At 45.3% G+C, this 17,500-nt stretch overlaps 1 protein-coding gene across 1 annotated transcript; it reads left to right on the top strand.

Annotated features, from left to right (window-relative positions):
• The first annotated feature begins 2,044 nt into the window (after window positions 1–2,044).
• On the top strand, window positions 2,045–16,193 carry CCN3 (cellular communication network factor 3). Its single transcript, XM_078686142.1, has 5 exons — window positions 2,045–2,116; window positions 4,719–4,947; window positions 9,178–9,426; window positions 12,300–12,514; window positions 14,952–16,193. The coding sequence occupies exons 1-5, from the start codon at window positions 2,045–2,047 to the stop codon at window positions 15,243–15,245; spliced, it is 1,059 nt and encodes a 352-aa protein (XP_078542268.1). The 3' UTR covers window positions 15,246–16,193.
• The last annotated feature ends 1,307 nt before the right edge of the window (window positions 16,194–17,500 follow it).

Here is a 17,500-nt window from a genome sequence, read left to right as displayed (position 1 = left end):
AAGAGACTGATCAATAAATACCATCTTTTATTGAACACGCCCGTCTCTTCCTTTTCTCTACAATCTGGTGAAACTAAGAATGCACGTACTGACTGAGTAAAACAAGTTGTCTTTTGTTTTCACACGACTCTAGAGATACACTCTTGATTAGGGGAGAGCAAAGTTGTCATGTTCTATGGTTGTCAGAAACTAAATCCCTTCTTGTCTATCCAGGGAGGTTAAACTCCTCCTTGCCTATTCGAGAAAGTTTCTAGTGAACTCTGAGCTAGCTGGCAAAACCAAAAACTTTAAGTCTAATATCGTCAGTAGAAGACCTAGTTAACCTCTGCCCTAGGTCTATACTATTGAAGATATTATTCCAATGCGCAGAGCCTATTGGGATAATAGGAACTACACTACAGCGGTATGCCCAAATTGAGAGGGAAGCTCTGGTGAGTAAGTGGGCATGTCATCATTTTCAACAGTACCTCTTTGGGCAGGAGATTTGTGTGGTGACGGATCACAAGCCGTTGATTACCCTCTTTGTGGGCACCGCCTGGCTGGCGCCTCCCCGACTCGAGAGATGGACAGTCCAGTTGTAGGCCTACCAGTTCAAAGTGGTGTTCCGCCCTGGTGTTAACAACCCCGCTGACCTCCTGTCGTGACATCCAGTCAGGACTGTGCCGGCCAGACAGTCCACTGATGAAGAACACACCGAGGAGTTTGTCCGGGTGATGTCTCAAGAAGCTTGCCCGATAGCACTCATGCTAGAGGAAGTAGGGAGTGCCACCTCGGCCGATGAAAGCCTGATTAAGGTGAAGAAAACGCTGGGGTTTGACGGAAGATGAAAGAATGTTGTACCAACACTTATGGAGGGTTCGCATTGAGCTGAGCAAAGATCACACGGAGTAATTCTGCAAGGTTCTGCGATAGTGATTCCTCTGAGCCTGCAGAAGAGAATAGTTGACCTTGTACACGCAGAGCACCAGGGGATCGCCAAAACGAAGGCTCATCCCCGAAACAAGGTGTGGTTCCCTGGCATGGACACCCTGGTAGAAGACACCATTCGCGCTTTCCATGCAACATCACCAGCAGTGACCCTGTTCCTCACCCAGTCATCACAGAAGAGCGTGCCTCGACCGGTGGCCTCAGGTTAGCATAGATTTTGGATCATTCCCAGATGGGTGGAGCACACTCGTCCTCATCCACTCACACTCAAAATTCCCGCTCGTGGAGGTAGTGGCGTCCACTTCTTTTCCTCAGGTCAAGACCACCCTGGACCGAATCTTCATGATGATAGGGCTCCCGACGGAAATTTGATCAGACAATGGGCCCCCCTTCCAGGTTAGAGACTTTCAAGAGTATCTAGCATCCCACAGCATCAAGCATCACAAGATCGCTCTGCAGTGGCCGCAAACCAACGGAGAGGTTGAACGTTTCATGCGGACCATGAACTGTGCCCTGCGAATCATAATGGAGAGAGATGAACACGCAGAACAGTGCCTGCAACAGTTCCTGAGAGCATATAGTCAAACACCCCACTGCACAACAGGGTGTGGCCCAGCGCTTCTGCTGTTCCGGAGGGTTCCCCGGGATAGCATTCTACAGACCCGTCGTGGTGTCCAAAGGACCTGGATCAAGCTGCTGCGCAGGCATGGAGAGCAACCTCCCACGAGAAGGCGAGCCAGGCGCGAAGGGCAATGGTTATGGACATTTGAGTGTGAGACCGCCTCATACTGAAGGATCGGCATCCCAGGTGGAAATATCGCACTCTGTATGAGTCGGAGGTGTGGGAAGTCATGGATGAGCGGGGAACCATGGTTTCTGCCCGATGTGGACATCACACCATTGCAAGAAACGTTTCCTGGTTCAAGAAAGTGAGTATCGATCCAAGGGGAGAGAACGGGAGTGACAACGGAGGCGAAGTAGAAGGAGAAGAAATAATGTCACCACCCAACACCTCAGGGGCAATGGGGATTGCTTGCAAAGAGGTCGAGAGGAGAGCATACCAGCAGCTGGAGAGCAGCCAATGATCAGGGTGGGCCCCTTGTTGTCCGCAGAAGATATGGCTGGGACAGGGACTACCAACAACTCCCGGGGCAAGAGGTATGGTCCCAGTCAGAAACTCCAGGACTTTGTATGTTGTATGCCCGAAGAAGGTGGTGTGAACATTCGGCAGCATTGCATCTGAAGGAAAGGAGGGATGTAGTGACGGAGCCACCCGGCCCGCACTATACTTTGTTGCAGTTTGCATGCACCCGGAGGGTGGGTGTGCCCGAAGGTATGAATAAAAGGGCGCATGACCGCCCGGGGTCTTGGCACACACTATATCACTGTCTGTGTGTGTGGCGTTATTTGTGTGTCCAATCCACTATGCCTACCTTGCTTCATGCGCAGTGGCCCCAGGACATCCTAGACCAATACACCGACGACATACACTGTTAGCCCGACTGGAGGCCCATGGAGCCAACTACACACACCATTACCTCCTCGTTAGTCTTCCTCGCCACATGACTAACATAGTGAACTCATGTGGCGAGGAAGACTATACTCGGAGTAATGAAGATTACCGGTAAGTAACCGGGGCATTACCTCCTCGTTAGTCTTCCTCGCCACATGAGTTCACTATGTTAGTCATGTGGCGAGGAAGACTATACTCGGAGTAATGAAGATTACCGGTAAGTAACCGGGGCAAGATCCACCCTCCCCCGCCCCCAGCTACGCCCCTGCACGTGCTCTTCGCACACAAACGCGAAGTTGAGAAAAAATAATTGAATCGTATTAAACAATGTCATTGAGGATTTGTAGTCGAAGTGTATATTGGTGTAAGGGTATACTCTGTACTGGGCATATTATGGTTTATACTCTCGGCTTCTCCACTCTACCATAGTGAGTGATCCTGAGCATATCAATGTAGCTCTTTCTCGGTGCACTCGTTTCACTAAGTGAACGCTCTTCAAAACTGGCAAAACAACAGTATACAGAGCTATAGAAACCACTGGATTTTGATGTAAAGGTACGGTCTATTTATTCGCTGGTGTGACAAGCGCGCGGCCGGAGTCCAGTCCACCTTACTTTTTGCTACGATTTAAAAGACATCCTGGTTAACAGCGAATGCGCGGGTGCGTGCTGTCCAGTGCACCGCCTTCCCTCAGCAAATACAAGCGGCTCTAGAGCCTTCAGGCTAATGGGAGCAGGCATTCAAAAACCTGCAATGGGAAACCGTGAACAATGCTGGCACGGGAAGTTTTCCGTCTTTGACCAGCTCAGCTTTCGACAAAAACAAAATAGTTTCCCATGTTGCAGACTGGTCTCGTTGGAAGAGTCTGGCCTTGTTCGGTGCCCCTTCCGCGCGCGCATTCCTGGCGGGTTCCTGTCAGCAGAGGCTGGCCCTGGGCCTGGGGACCACACCGGTCTGGCATGCAGGTATGACGCTGGCCGAGGCCCAAGACACGCGAGGGGGAGAGTGGGAGGGTTGAAGCCCAACCCCCGCCTGGCCCACCCCCCCGTCTCCTTCGAGCAGCCAGTGGGGAGGGAGCCGGGGGTGTTGTGGTCCTGAGGATGCCCCATATAATGGCCCGAGAGGCGAGGGAGAGACATCTTACAGGAGTGAGGAAGAGCTGCAGTCAGTCCCGTCTCCGCCGGAAAAAGACACGACATGCAGTGCGTGACGATGAAGCAGTGCCTGGCCCTGGTCCTTCTCTTTCTGCTCAGAGAGGCAAGTGTGCATCCCGCGGCTGGTCCCATCCTCAGTGGAAGAAGCGTGTGCGTGTGTCCGAGCGTGTGTGTGACGTGCATTGAGCTGCTCTCTATTTAGAGTACCTGCTTCTCCTCAGAAGCCCCGATACTCTCCCTCTGCAAGCATTAGAGCAGTGCTGAGAAGGGCAGGTGCTCGGTACCGGACAGCACCTGCCCATTTAAAGCATTGCGTCTGCCCAGAAAGAGGATAGGCAACGTGTGTGCAGCACTTAATGTGCTACCATGATTGCAGGTGGTGTGGTGGGCACAACGGCAGTAGTTTTTGGGGACTTGGACTTATTTTTCATTAGAGTTTGACCCGGGGCGAAAGAGAGAAAGGCAGAAAACGGAGAAAGGAGAAGGAATACAAAGAAAGCTAGAAAAACAGTACCAAGGGATCAACAAGTAGAGATGGAAGTGAGATAAAAAGGCAGGAAGTGTATGATGGTGGGAGAAAGAGGTATGAGGTGGAATAAAGATAAGGTACGTTTGTATATGGCAATCCCGGAATTCAGCAGCATCCTTTGGAGCCCCTCCGCATAAGTTTTTTACTCAGTGTGTGTCCTTGCGCGCGCGCGTGCCTGTATGTCTGTGTACAAAAGTGGTGATTTTGCATTGCAAAGAAGTGCTGTCCCGAGGGCGCCCTTCAAGGCGAAAAACTAGGAATAGTAGTCCGCAGAACCCAGTAGCTTCTGCCCTCTGTCCCGGAAAAGGGGGTTGGTTGAGTGATATTTCAGGGATCTGTGTTAGTTTATCCTGCCGGATCCAGCTGTTCTAGTCCCTGGCATCACAAGACAGGATGTCCGGTGTGTGTGGCGGGTCCGAGGGTAGATGGGGATTGCAGACTCCTATAGGATCAGCCCTTTGTCCCGGGAAAATTCCTCTCTCTGCTCCCTCGGGTCTCTGTCACCAGAATGAATGAATGAATGGATGATGCATATTGCAGCGCTCTGTAAGGAAAGCTCCCAGGCTGATCATGTCCCTATCGTCCCACCCTACAGGCGGAGGGGGAGCGCTGCCCCGCAGAGTGCGGGCCCTGCCCCGCCGAGGACGAGGAGAGCCTGGGCTGCGCCCCCGGGGTGCCCGTGGTGCTGGACGGATGCGCCTGCTGCCCGGTGTGCGCCCGCCAGGCCGGGGAGAGCTGCTCCGAGGTGCACCCGTGCCACGAGGAGAGCGGGCTCTACTGCGACCACGGCGCCTCGCCCGCCGCGGGACTGGGCACCTGCATGGGTAAGAGAGCGTCTTGTGAGCGCGACTTATGCAGGGGGCACTCCTCATTCATGCATTCAATTCAGAACATCTCCACAACAGCCAACCATTCACTCATCCATGAGACAGGCGCAACACTCGCTCCACCTCATTCACGAGATCTGCACACCCGGCACTCTCAGTTCACTCAGGCACTCTCCCAGGACATCTGCAGAAGGGCCACTCCTCATCATTCCACAGGTGACTCTGTTGCGCTGAGTGTTCATTCAGTCTTTCATCCACCAGATATGCACACAAAACACTACTCATTTCATTCGGACATTCTCCCAATAAATCTACAGACCAGCCACACCTCATTCATTCACTCCTCCAGAGGGTCTGCACACCCATTTCTTACTGCTCATTCACACTCAGTCAGGAGATTCCAGCTTCAGTCAATCGCGCGCATGAGTGCATTGTCATCGTGTCTATTAAACTGGCACCCCAATGTTTTGTCACTTTTAATGAACTGTTGTGGCTACTATGTGCAAACGTGCTCGTTTGAATGGGGGTGACGTGTCTTACTGGAGTTTGGTACGTCCCACGCGCACACAGCATATTGGATACAAATGAGCTGAGCATGGGTTCTGCCATGAGGTGTGCACTCACAGTATTCCTCTGGCACTCCGCATTGCCTGTCACAGGAGCATTGGAATCCCCTATAGAACGCACACCACACTTGGCTAATTTGTGACTTTTGTGTTTTTACTGGGTTTACTCAATATCATTTTGACATTAACGACTTGAATTTTCAATCTGAGTGTTCCACTTTCTAAAATGTTTTATGCTGATGTGCACTCTGTATTAATCGGTGCTCCTTTTAATTGCATATAATCTGTGCATACTGCCCTTTTCAATGAGGTTATGGTCTGTGCTCGAAAAACATTGCTAGATATTCATTCACTCATCCAGAAGATCTGCTCACCTGTCATGCCTCGGTCTGACACGCAGCCAGAAGAGATGCACACGAAGCATCTCTTATTCAAATATTTATCCAGGAAATCTGCACCTAATCCACACCACTAACTCCTCATTCAGACATCCATCTACTAGCTCTGCACAACAGCCACACCTCACAACCAGGCATTCACGCAAGAGATCTACATACCAACCACTCCTCATTCAGGCATTACTGCAGAGATCCGCACATGGAGCATCCTCATTCACCCACTCATCCAGCAGACCTGAACGCCAATCACTCCTCTTTCAGGCATTACTGTAGGAGATCCTCACATGGTGCATCCTCATTCATCCACTCACCCAGGAGACCCGGACTCCAAATCACTCCTCATACAGGCATACTGTAGGAGACCCTCACATGGTGCATCCTCATTCACCCACTCACCCAGGAGACCGGACACAAATCACTCCTCATACAGGCATTACTGCAGAGATCCGCACACGGAGCATCCTCATTCATCCACTCACCCAGGGGACCGTACACCAATCACTCCTCTTTCAGGCATTCATGTAGGAGATCCTCACATGGTGCATCCTCATTCATCCACTCATTCAGGAGACCCGGACACCAACATCTCCTCATTCAGGCATTGCTGTAGGAGCACTTCTCGTTCAGTTATTGCTGTAGGAGCACTCCTCGTTCCGGTATTATTCCATGAGGCATACATGCCCAACAACCCTCCTTTACAGGAGTCATAAACCCTCTTTCACTCAATTTTCCGGAAGATCTGAGCGCCAGTCACTCCTCGTTTACTCCTGTGTCCGGAAGACCTGAGCTCCAATCGCTCATCATAATGGCACTCTTCCAGGAGATCTGCACACTGCCCTATTCTCAGTCACACACTCTGAGACTCTTCATTTGGAAACTTCTACACTCATTCATAAATGCTCAGATACTCACCAATCAGGCACAGGGACATTTCAAGGATGTCACGGGACTTTGGCCAAACATTTTTTGGGGCCTGTGTTCGGAACAGCATTGAATTTATGGTCCAATTTCAGCTCTTGCGTGCCCTCTTTGACAAGACCACTGACAGCGCACTGACACACTTGTCCAAGTTCTTATTGTAACATCTAATATTCAGGGATAGTGACGTGTGTTTTCAATATTGTAACACAGCAGCAGGTCACTAATATTACTGTGAATCGTCTCTGTGACACCCTACCATTTCTTACGCGCGAGGTCCTGTTTTGATCTATGGATGTTGCATGAAACATAGATACATTCTTCTGCAAATTGTTTGTAATATATTCTCACACATCACCCACATTAACAAGAAATTAAAAGAAAACGATATCTAGAACAATCTGTTTAAGAATTAGTGAAGGTCACCAGGACAAAACCCTGCAGAACGGAGCTGTATCTATCATGGGGCCCCCTTAAAGGCTGGGACCCTGGGCCAGAGCCCACTTTGCCCATGCCTTAAAACAGCTCTGATCAGGCAACCAGGGAAGCTTGTCTGTGGACAGTACCACCATGCATTACACATTTTGCCCTTGTAACCGGCACAGCATTCATACATTCACCCTTGAGGCCGGTTTGCAAACCTCCCAACGTACCCACGAGTAGTAGGCAATCCATATTCACATTCACCAGAGGCAGTTGTGTTGAGCACGTCAGGTAATGGCCATAGTCAACACAGCATTGTCATTGGTCCACTAGGGTGAATGTAACGAACGTGCCCAGTTTTAAGAAGAACTGGCAAAGCTAATAGATTTGACTCATATTTTCAAGTCACAATTCAGACCTATTAGCTTTGGCAAGGACAGTGTGTGCGCGGAATTTGTATTTAAGCAGCAACCTGGCTACAGGACCTGGGGAGCTGCTAGACGTGCTCAATTTTAGCAGTGGCTTTGATGAGTATGGTTGCTAGAGATGCCAAGTCATTCTCCCAATGGAGACTATAAGAGGAATGGCTATTTGAATCCCTACCAAATTTTCTTGCATAAAATATACTAATGTGTCTTGCTGTGAAAACAATAACAAAAAAGGTCACCTTTTTGATTTTAACATGCGTATGAGACAATAAATAAAATGTGCCAAAAAGCGTCATGATTGGGTGTACTTTTCAGATGTAAAATAGTTCCTCGCGCATTGCAATACAAGCACTTCATGGAGACAGAAGGATAAAACCAAGCAACCAATAGCAAAAGAGTGAGAATAAAATACTTTTGTGGTGTGATTCAAACTGTGATTGACAATGTCTCAAGTCGATGGCCAAAGGGGGCTCAGCCATGTAAGCCATTGGTTTGAAGGGGCTGACCCAATGCACACTCCCTGTGTATTAAACACAAGAGTTTAGCTTCTCCAGACGTAAAAATGAGCCAGAGCCTCTGAAGTGCTGTTTTGTGCGAGATAGTGACACATTGTCAATATTTAAGGTGCGAAGATTCAATGAATGATCTCCACATGCCAAGACTCCTAATGAAACCAATATTTTCTGGATAAGGACACCTCACCCACGATTTGTGGCATGCTTCATTATCAAAAACCACACCCCATCCTGGTAAGATGATACCAACAGGGCAGACTCAACCTCTTCCTGAGGGAATTCTTTGTAAGAGCTTACTGGACACAAACAGAGATATATATTTTAGTATAATTACCTCAAGGTAAACCCAATAGTGTTTCTACTTATTGAGGGTACCAAGGCTAAGATTAAAATAACCAACCAGGGATGCATCATGAAACTATGCATCACAACTTCTTTCTGAGTGCCAGCATGTTTCAGTCTGAACAAATAGCAAAGGGGGGTCAAAGGTTTTCACAAGGCTGTAAAGGATTCCTATCTCAATATTACACATACACATTTATACACAAGATATCTGAGGAAAGAGAGAGAGTTCCTAGCTATTTCATAAAATAGGGATTGACAGACCCTAACTAGTGAAATGCAAACCCACACAGTCATGGTAGTAGGGGATAGTTTCTGTAGTCATACATTCGTCAAGAGGCAGTATGCATCTTTTCCTACCTTCTCAGTTCCCATCTGCCACAGTGCAGAGGACTGGACCCAAGTGGGTATGAACGAAGGAAAATATAATTGTCTGCAGGGTGAATTGGACATATTGATGAGATGGTGATTAGTATCTTTGTTGATTGCTCAAATCCAATTCTTAGGTTTAACCAAGTATGATTATGAACCATATTTGTGCACCATCTTAAAGTCTATGCATACCACATCAGCAGCCTAGATTTTCCAACGAATTAAAAAACAGTTAATATATATTCTACCCTTTTTTATTCCTTAGTGCTCGATGGAGATAACTGTGTGTTTGATGGTGTGATTTACCAAAGTGGTGAAACTTTCCAGCCCAGCTGCAAATACCAGTGCACATGCCAGGACGGGCAGATTGGGTGTGTACCCCGCTGCAACCAGGACCTGCTGCTTCCGGGCCCTGACTGTCCCTTCCCCAGAAAGGTGCAGGTGCCTGGAGAATGTTGCGACAAATGGGTGTGTGACAAGACAGGAGTGGATCTGGGAGGCTTTGCAATGGCAGGTAAGACAACACATTTCTTTAGGATCCTCATTTGGTGTATGCACCTGTCTCATATTTTATGAGCATGTTTTGCATGATATTTACAAAATGGCTAACTCTGGAAATTGAACATTATCTAAAAGCAACAATCAAACTAGCAGTAAATAGATTTTATATATGAAGTACTGCAAAATGTGTGTTTCTTCTCAAAGGTGGATATTAGGTGCAAGCATCGATTCTTAGACACAGTCCCTTACCGTTTACTTTCTAACAAGATGGTGATTTGGGTACCAGGTTAAGATGGACACTAAGGTTCTCCCCCTGGGTTTGCCACTTAACCAATACATAGTGATATCTTGGGTAAATCCCATTTTCTCCCTTTATCTCCCTGCCCCAAATTGCCCCATATATTGTAAACAAGTGCAGTATAAACATGGGAAAGCTAAGTGTGATTACTGGTACTGTCCCAATTACAAGTTTCTCATTTCTCCATAATATCCTGGTTTCTACTATACAGTTTTGTCTGAATTCCCATGCCCAATAGAGATGTATAAAGAGCACCTCCGGTTGAAGATGTTCTCTGCTGTTCTCTGCAGCTCCGATACCATTAAGCATGAAATACTCGGGATGGAAAAGAGCTGCAGCTTTCAAATAAAAAAGCTGAGCATGTTAACTGATATACTGAAGCAAATAATGTGCATTGGTTTAAGAGAATGAACTAAGAGCAGACACTCTTCCACCTGTATGTTTCTACTCCAATCTCTTGAATATCATTTGGTACTACCTTGGCAAAACTGTTAACGATTTGTGAACTGTACTTTTAAGTGAAAAAAGTGCTATACATCATATGTATTAAATACACATATCCCAAAGGGCATCTAAAGTAAAGAATGGAAGACAGTTTGTGCATTTAACAGAACATTATTCAGATCAATGGGGATATGATGAGCCCATCTATCAAGTCAAAGTTTGTTGGAGTGTTAATACTTCAACATCATTATCTTGATATTGGTAGTTTGCAAAGCAATTAGAAAGAAAGTGAAATCCGCGAGAAAGAATGGAGACTGGTGACTAACAGGGATAGACTTGCACTGGTTTAACAGAACTTTGACTATGTGTGGTGTTATTTGTTAAGATTAACAGTCACCAAAAAAGGGTTCTTGTTATTACTGTTAAGGTTGAATGATTGGCTGTGAAGTCAATCTAGCTCAAAGTGGTGCGTCTCCAAAGATTTCTTACAAAGTAAAAGAGAGGGTTGTTTCCGTATCCGAACCGGCTAGGTATTCCATAATGTAGCAGCAGCCAGTGCGAACACTTGAGTAGAAGTCCAAACTTGAGGTATTTGCACTTTATATCGCAGATATCTGCTGGAACGATGTCAGGCATAATTTCTGTGCAGTAGAGTGTTGGCCTAAACAGCCTTGTATATGCTCAGTAAAACTTTAAAAATGGTTCTGTCCTGCACTGGTAGCCAGTGAGGTTCTTTCTTACTGAAGTAACTGAGTCAACTCAGATCACAGAGTAGTCAAATTACTGCCTACTGGATCAGCTGTACACACCTAATACATTTTTAAGTGCAGTCAATAAGACCGCATTAGCGTAATCAATTGTTGACTGCTTTTAAAGTGTTTATTAATGGTGTTTTTTATTAGTACATAGTAAGACTAAGACTGGACTCAAGGTAGAAAGTGCTGGAGGTTGGCCCATTATAGTTAAGTCGGTGATGTAGAAGTATTTCAGTTTTGCTAGGGTTTAATTTTAAATAATTCATAGACATCCACAATCTGATTGTCTCAAGCCTCATAGTTAGAAGGTTATATTGGTTTATGTCTGGGAAAATTCCAAAAATCAACTGCATAACATCTGCATATACAAAATTCTTCAGACCCAGATGGTGCAGTAAAGAGGCCAGAGCGCGCATCTAAACGTTAAAAAGCAACAGAAATACATTTGATCCTTGAGGGATCCCATAAAAGATGTTATTTTTTTTATCAGAAAGGAAAAATGTATTTGTGTTCTAGTATATAAAAATTATACCAGATCAAAACCGTTCCTCTGAGCCCAATGTTGTGCAGTCCTTCAAATAGGATTGTGTGGTCCATTGTATCAAATGCAGCCAAGTGATCCTTCACCTCTGGCATCCATCATCCTCTGTAGGTCATCAAGAATTGACACTTATCTGCTGATAATGGTGATGCTCTATTTGCTGTTGTAAAAATGTTTTGTTTCAAACATTTAATTATTCAACAGTCGCATAGTGAAACACAAATCACCAACATTATTACCTCAAAATAATTTCTTTCAGGCCCTTCCTCATTGAATTTCACTCTCTTTATTATACAGTAGTTTTATTTATAACAACATTTTTCAGTATCTCACCTTTTCCTTCTGTTTTACACGTTGACAGGAAGGAGAAGGAAGAAGGAAGCATTCATTTAATCATCAGATAATTGCACTTCTTAACACTTCTTTAATTGACAATAGATTAATAGATCTCAGAGATTTCACAGCACCACTACTACGAGCCTTTTTTGTAGGGGAACGCCCACCCTGCATACATTATACCTGACGCAGGTATATTGTAGCATAGTGATTTGCAAAGTGACTCATCTGCCTAGATGCGTCACTTTGTAAATATGGTGCAGTGTGGCGCATATTTTATACTGCCGCAGTGTCGCAAAAAGTGACACAACAGTGGCGTAAAGGGCTCATAAATACAGCCCTCAGTTTTGTGGCTAATAGCATACGTTATTTTCCTAATGCTGAACCATTATTGCGAATGACAGATGTGAGTACAACAGCTCGTGTGCAAGAATGCATGCTGGTAGACTTACATGTCCAATCAGTTTGTGTGTTTCACCATTTGTTGCTGTATTAATGTTGTAATCTTGCAGCCTACAGGCAGGAGGCCACGCTGGGGATTGATGCCTCAGATGCAGGCTTGAACTGCATCGAACAGACAACGGAGTGGAGTGCTTGCTCCAAGAGCTGCGGAATGGGGATGTCCAGCAGGGTGACGAACAGGAACCCTAGGTGCGACATGGTCAAGCAGCATCGCCTCTGCATCGTGCGACCCTGTCAGAAGGAGAATCAAAAGCAGACTGCTAAGGTAGGTGGCAAAGCCACATGGAAGGGACTGGGGATCCAGGAAGTCTGCACAGCCCACTGCCTGCTGATCAATACTCCCATAGAACGCTTGTATTCAGAGCACTTCTCATTGAACCTGATTCAGAAAGGATCTCTTGTCGCTTACTCCTGGAGTACTGCTGGTTTATTCCTAACATTCATTAGTAGCTAGAAGTTTGACAAGAGCATGTCATACCTACTCACAGCAACATCTTTGTGAATTGAGCTCAAGGTGCTGTCAGTATATGTTGGTGCCTTGAGACGCAGACAGTGGTCAATGCAGAAAAATTCAGAGCCCCAAACAAAGAATTATTGTTTTTATGCTAGGTGATCTTGTATTTTATTTAAAGATACATCCTCTGTTCGTTCATTCATCATTCATTTATTCATTAATTTAGTCATTCATTCAGTACTATCCCTCAAGCGAAGGTAGGCAAGGGAGCCCACTAGTGTGCCCCTAAGAAAGGAAAACTAGATTGCTCCAATGAGTAGAAAGTGTTCCATTGTCATAGTGGCAGGTGCAGGAGCAGAAGGGGTGATATGTTAAGGGGCATATTTACAATAACTGGCGCATCCCTGCAAATCAGCAGGGATGCGCCAGTTATTGTGCGCCACAGCTCCGCCATCATGGATGCGCCGCATTTACAATGCGGCGCACCATGGTGCAAAAACGGCACAGATGCGTGACGCATCTGTGCAGTAAAAGTGACGCATTGCTGGAGTTGCGTCGCAAGCGCGATGCAGCTCCAGCAATGCTCTGGGGGCCCTATCTATTTAATGCTGCGTCAATCCTTACGCCTGCTTCAGGCAGGCGCAGGGTTTTGACGCAGCATGGGCCTAAAAGTGACTGAGTAAAATCTTGTAGATTTCACTCAGCCACTTTTAGGAGGCGTTCCTGCGCCGGAACGCCTCTCCCCCCCTGCACAGGAACGCCTACATGTGGCGCAGGGCATTACAATGTGACGCATCTCCCAGATGCGTCACGTTGTAAGTACTCCTGCACCATGGAGCAGGATTTGCGCCGCCGCTGCGTCACAACAGTGACGCAACGGCGGCGTAAATGAGGCGCAACAGGCTTATAAATCTGCCCCTAAGTGTCAACATGCCACTTTACCTAAAGTACTAGAGCATTTTCACTGGTTATAACACAAGCAGCTGCATCTTTGATTTGTATTTTTTTGTTGTTACTCACAGGATACATAGATGCTCGATATCATTTATGCACAATAAGGCACCCAGGTGCGTTTAACTAGTTAGGGTCTCTTTTGTACTTCGGGCACAGGAGCACTGTCATAAAGTGGTGGTGTTCTCTCCTCACCAAGCTCGCTTTGCACCCACCTCATTAAGAGTTGGAGGAACTTCAGGGTTTCTAACAGAAGAACCCCAGCCATCAACACGGGGATGGATGAGTCTCAGTGATGGCCACACTGCCCTATTTAGGGTGGGGCAACCATCACTGATTTTTCCATCCAAGGACCACCGTGGCAGGCATGCCAACCTCAGGAACGGAAAAGTGCACATGTCCCTAAGAGAAAACCCCGCGCACATTAGTAAAATTTGTCTATTGGTTCTCTTCTGATTTTTTTTTTATGAAAACCAAAATAGAATGCCAAACGGGCCACAAAATATGGTGGACCACTTGGCATTTAGGTGTGATGAAACCTTGGGCCTCATTTACAATAAAATGGTGCAGGGCTGTGCCGCAAGCAATTTTGCAGTGCTGCACAGTGTCATTCTAAAAGTCAGGAATGCACTCCTAAACTGACCGCTGTGCTAAAAAAGCAGCCTAGCAACACACAGGCACCCTTGCACCATGCTGCGTTGCGGGGACAATCAATTTTGTGCAGGAATGGACACCTTTCTGCACAAAATCAATTATTTGAGGCAATTTCCTCCTTCTATTTGTGTTGCAGATTACTGCACACATAGAAAGAGGAAAGAACAAGGAGAAATACGGATATTTCTCCTCTATGCGACTTCCTAACACCACCGCTGGTGTGGCGTTAGAATCTGACTCATTCACAGGTAAATGATTCCTCGTAAATCTGGGAACGCTTCAGATTTCATGGGAGTTGTGTGGGAACACTCAGAGCAACACCCATGGAATGCCCCTTTCACGCAGTGTTCTGGGTGAAAGGGGCACTGTTTACAAGGGCATAAAAAGCCACTTAAACTCGCGTTGCATATGCTGTGACACATTACGCCACCAGAGCATCAAAAAAAGTACGCTCAGGTGGGGCAGAAGTGCCGCTAGGGCCAAGTAAATCAGGCCCTTAGTTTGGTCCCCACAGTGACTCTATTTTCCTTCCATCTTTTTTTTATGGAAATTATTATTGTGGGAACATATGGTACTAATGTGTCAACAGCGTAGTGTATAAAGTAATTACCTTTGCCAATGCTTCTCTGTATTTTTCTTTTAGAAAGGAAAGAAATGCCAGCGAACCAAGAAGTCTCTGAATCCCATCCACTTTGAGTACAAGAACTGCACCAGCATCTATGCGTACAAGCCCAAGTTCTGTGGGGTCTGTAGCGATGGGCGCTGCTGCACACCCCACACCACGAAGACAGCGCAGATTGAGTTCCAGTGCCAACGAGGCAAGGTCATCAAACGTCCCATGATGATGATCACCACCTGTGCCTGCCACAATAACTGCCCTCAGGAAAATGCCTTCTCGTACAGACCCCAGCCAATGTTCAGTGGTCTGCAGAAATGAATGTGCAGGAACTGGTACCACTGCGGATCCAATGATGTATGAAGCGCTTAGGCCTGTCCGTCATCTCAGATGATGAGACTGCCCACCACGGATGGTGATTTGAATGTAAAACACTAAAGACAGCTTTACCCAGAACCTGCTTTCAGTTTTCTGTGGTCAGAAAATGACTTTGCCAAGAATGAAGTAGTTGCTTACACAGTTGTTTGAACAGAGGCGCTTGTTCAATTGTTTAACAGAGAAAAGACTGCAGCAGCTTGGGATTTATCAATCATTTGTTCCCCCTTTTCTAAACTCTTATAAAATGTTAGTCTTTATATTTTTGTACAATGCAAATATTTTTTTACATAGGGCTGAGTTATTATCTGTTTGTGACAAACTTCCATTAACTCTGGTGGAAATTCCAGTTGCCCAGATACCAACAGTGATAATTGGGTACATTTCTGGGGTTTTAACACCTTACTGCACATTTCACGCAAAAAAACAAAAAATGTTCTACTATGTTTAAAAGGACACCAACTCAATCCAATATACACCCCTTCACACCAAAACTCAGTTGTAAGACTACTTGGACTCAAACGAAATACAAGTGATCAAATTTGAACCTCCACTTAGGAAATATGAATGTCGCTTAACAGTTACTTGACAAGACCTTTATTATGCCCTGCAAGCTATTACTGTGTTTTACCTACTGGGCAATAATCAGTTTCTCCAGAGTGAGTTGCTCTGACTAAATCATGAGTTAATTTTCACAGGAGACTCTGGTCCTGTATTAGGCAGATCTTCATTCCAGCAGCAAACGCCCCGTGATTCCCTATTTCAAGAAAGTTGGCAAAGGGAAGCAAGACTTGCTTGCCTCAAACTAAGGAATACACTTAGGGGGCATATAATCAAGAACCTCGTTAAAATTATTGCCGTTTTAGTGGCAGGAAACTGCCGATAAAACGGCGATAATGGGCTTGCTAATATGCGTTATAGAATTCCAATAGAAGCCCAGGTTAGATGTCCTGCACATCTAACCTGGGCTTCTATTGGAATTCTATAATGCATATTAGCAAGCCGTTTTAGCAGCAGTTTCCTGCCGCTAAAAGGGCGATAATTTTAACGAGATTCTTGCTAATATGCCCCTTAGTTTGTCCTTCTCACTAATTAAAACGAAGGAAAGGTCATCAAAATGAATAATTTTGAGATATATTACCAGCATTTTCTAAAAGATGGTGTTATGTTTCATAATATGATATTTGCTATTTTTTTGTTTTGTAATCTTTCCGTATGTAAGCTGCAGGGTTTACTAAATGCAAAAAGTAAGCATTCCCTTTTTTAATCAATAAGAAACAGTATTGCTGCAGTCAAAATATAATTCTTAGATGTGGTGGTACACTTTCTGCACAGAGTTCCGAGCAGCAATGTTTTTGAAGCACTGAAGCACTGTAAATATTGGTTTTATTTTTATATGTTCCATACAGAAGCGGCTCTTGTGGAATATAAGATTCAGGACGACAACGCACTGATACTACACAGTGTTCTATACTTCAGGGTTCAGTCACAAATGCGGGAATGCCAGAGTATTCCTCGGGTGTTCTAGACACAGACAAAGATAGTTCCACGTGAAAAGGTGTTGCCCATACAGAGTTCCACACTCCACTGGTTATGCCTGATCCCGCTGTGTCACTGCAGGGACCTAACACAGGTCGCAACTGATGGTGTATGTGTTTTTTGTTTACATAAAACAATATATTTTTATTGATGTATCATCATGCAGAAATATTACAACTGAAAACATGAACCTGTCTTTATCCGTAAAGTCAATTGGTGACTTTTTACCTGGTCTATGGATCACGTGCAAAGCAAAATACGCGAATTCACCATCTGTACAACAGCTAATCTAGTAATCCAGGTGGGTGTACATTCATTTGTAAATGTATCAAATCATATATATGTCTAATAGAGCAGAATATACTATGTAAATTAAAAAATGTACATATTGTAAAATACTTTTCTTTCCTCATCTCATTCTCTGAAGTAATATAGTAAGTGTCTGATGTAAAAAAATAAATACTTTTGTAAAGTTACTTGAGTGCAGTGTTTTCTATGCTTTCTCCATCAAACTTTTATTTTGCTATCCCCAAATTGTTGAACATGATTTTGCTTAGAAAAATTCTTCAAGGTCTGAAAGTTACTATTCTGTGCAGAGCTCTTTTTTCTGTTATTTGATTTAGGGCAGACAGAACTGTAGCGAGCATTGAGCGATTTGCAAA

Source organism: Lissotriton helveticus, chromosome 4_1 (assembly GCF_964261635.1).
Source record: "Lissotriton helveticus chromosome 4_1, aLisHel1.1, whole genome shotgun sequence".
In the NCBI taxonomy this organism is placed as follows: Eukaryota; Metazoa; Chordata; class Amphibia; order Caudata; family Salamandridae; genus Lissotriton; species Lissotriton helveticus.
The sequence above is the reverse complement of the archived record's forward strand: the minus strand, read 5'-3'. Positions and strand labels throughout refer to the sequence as shown.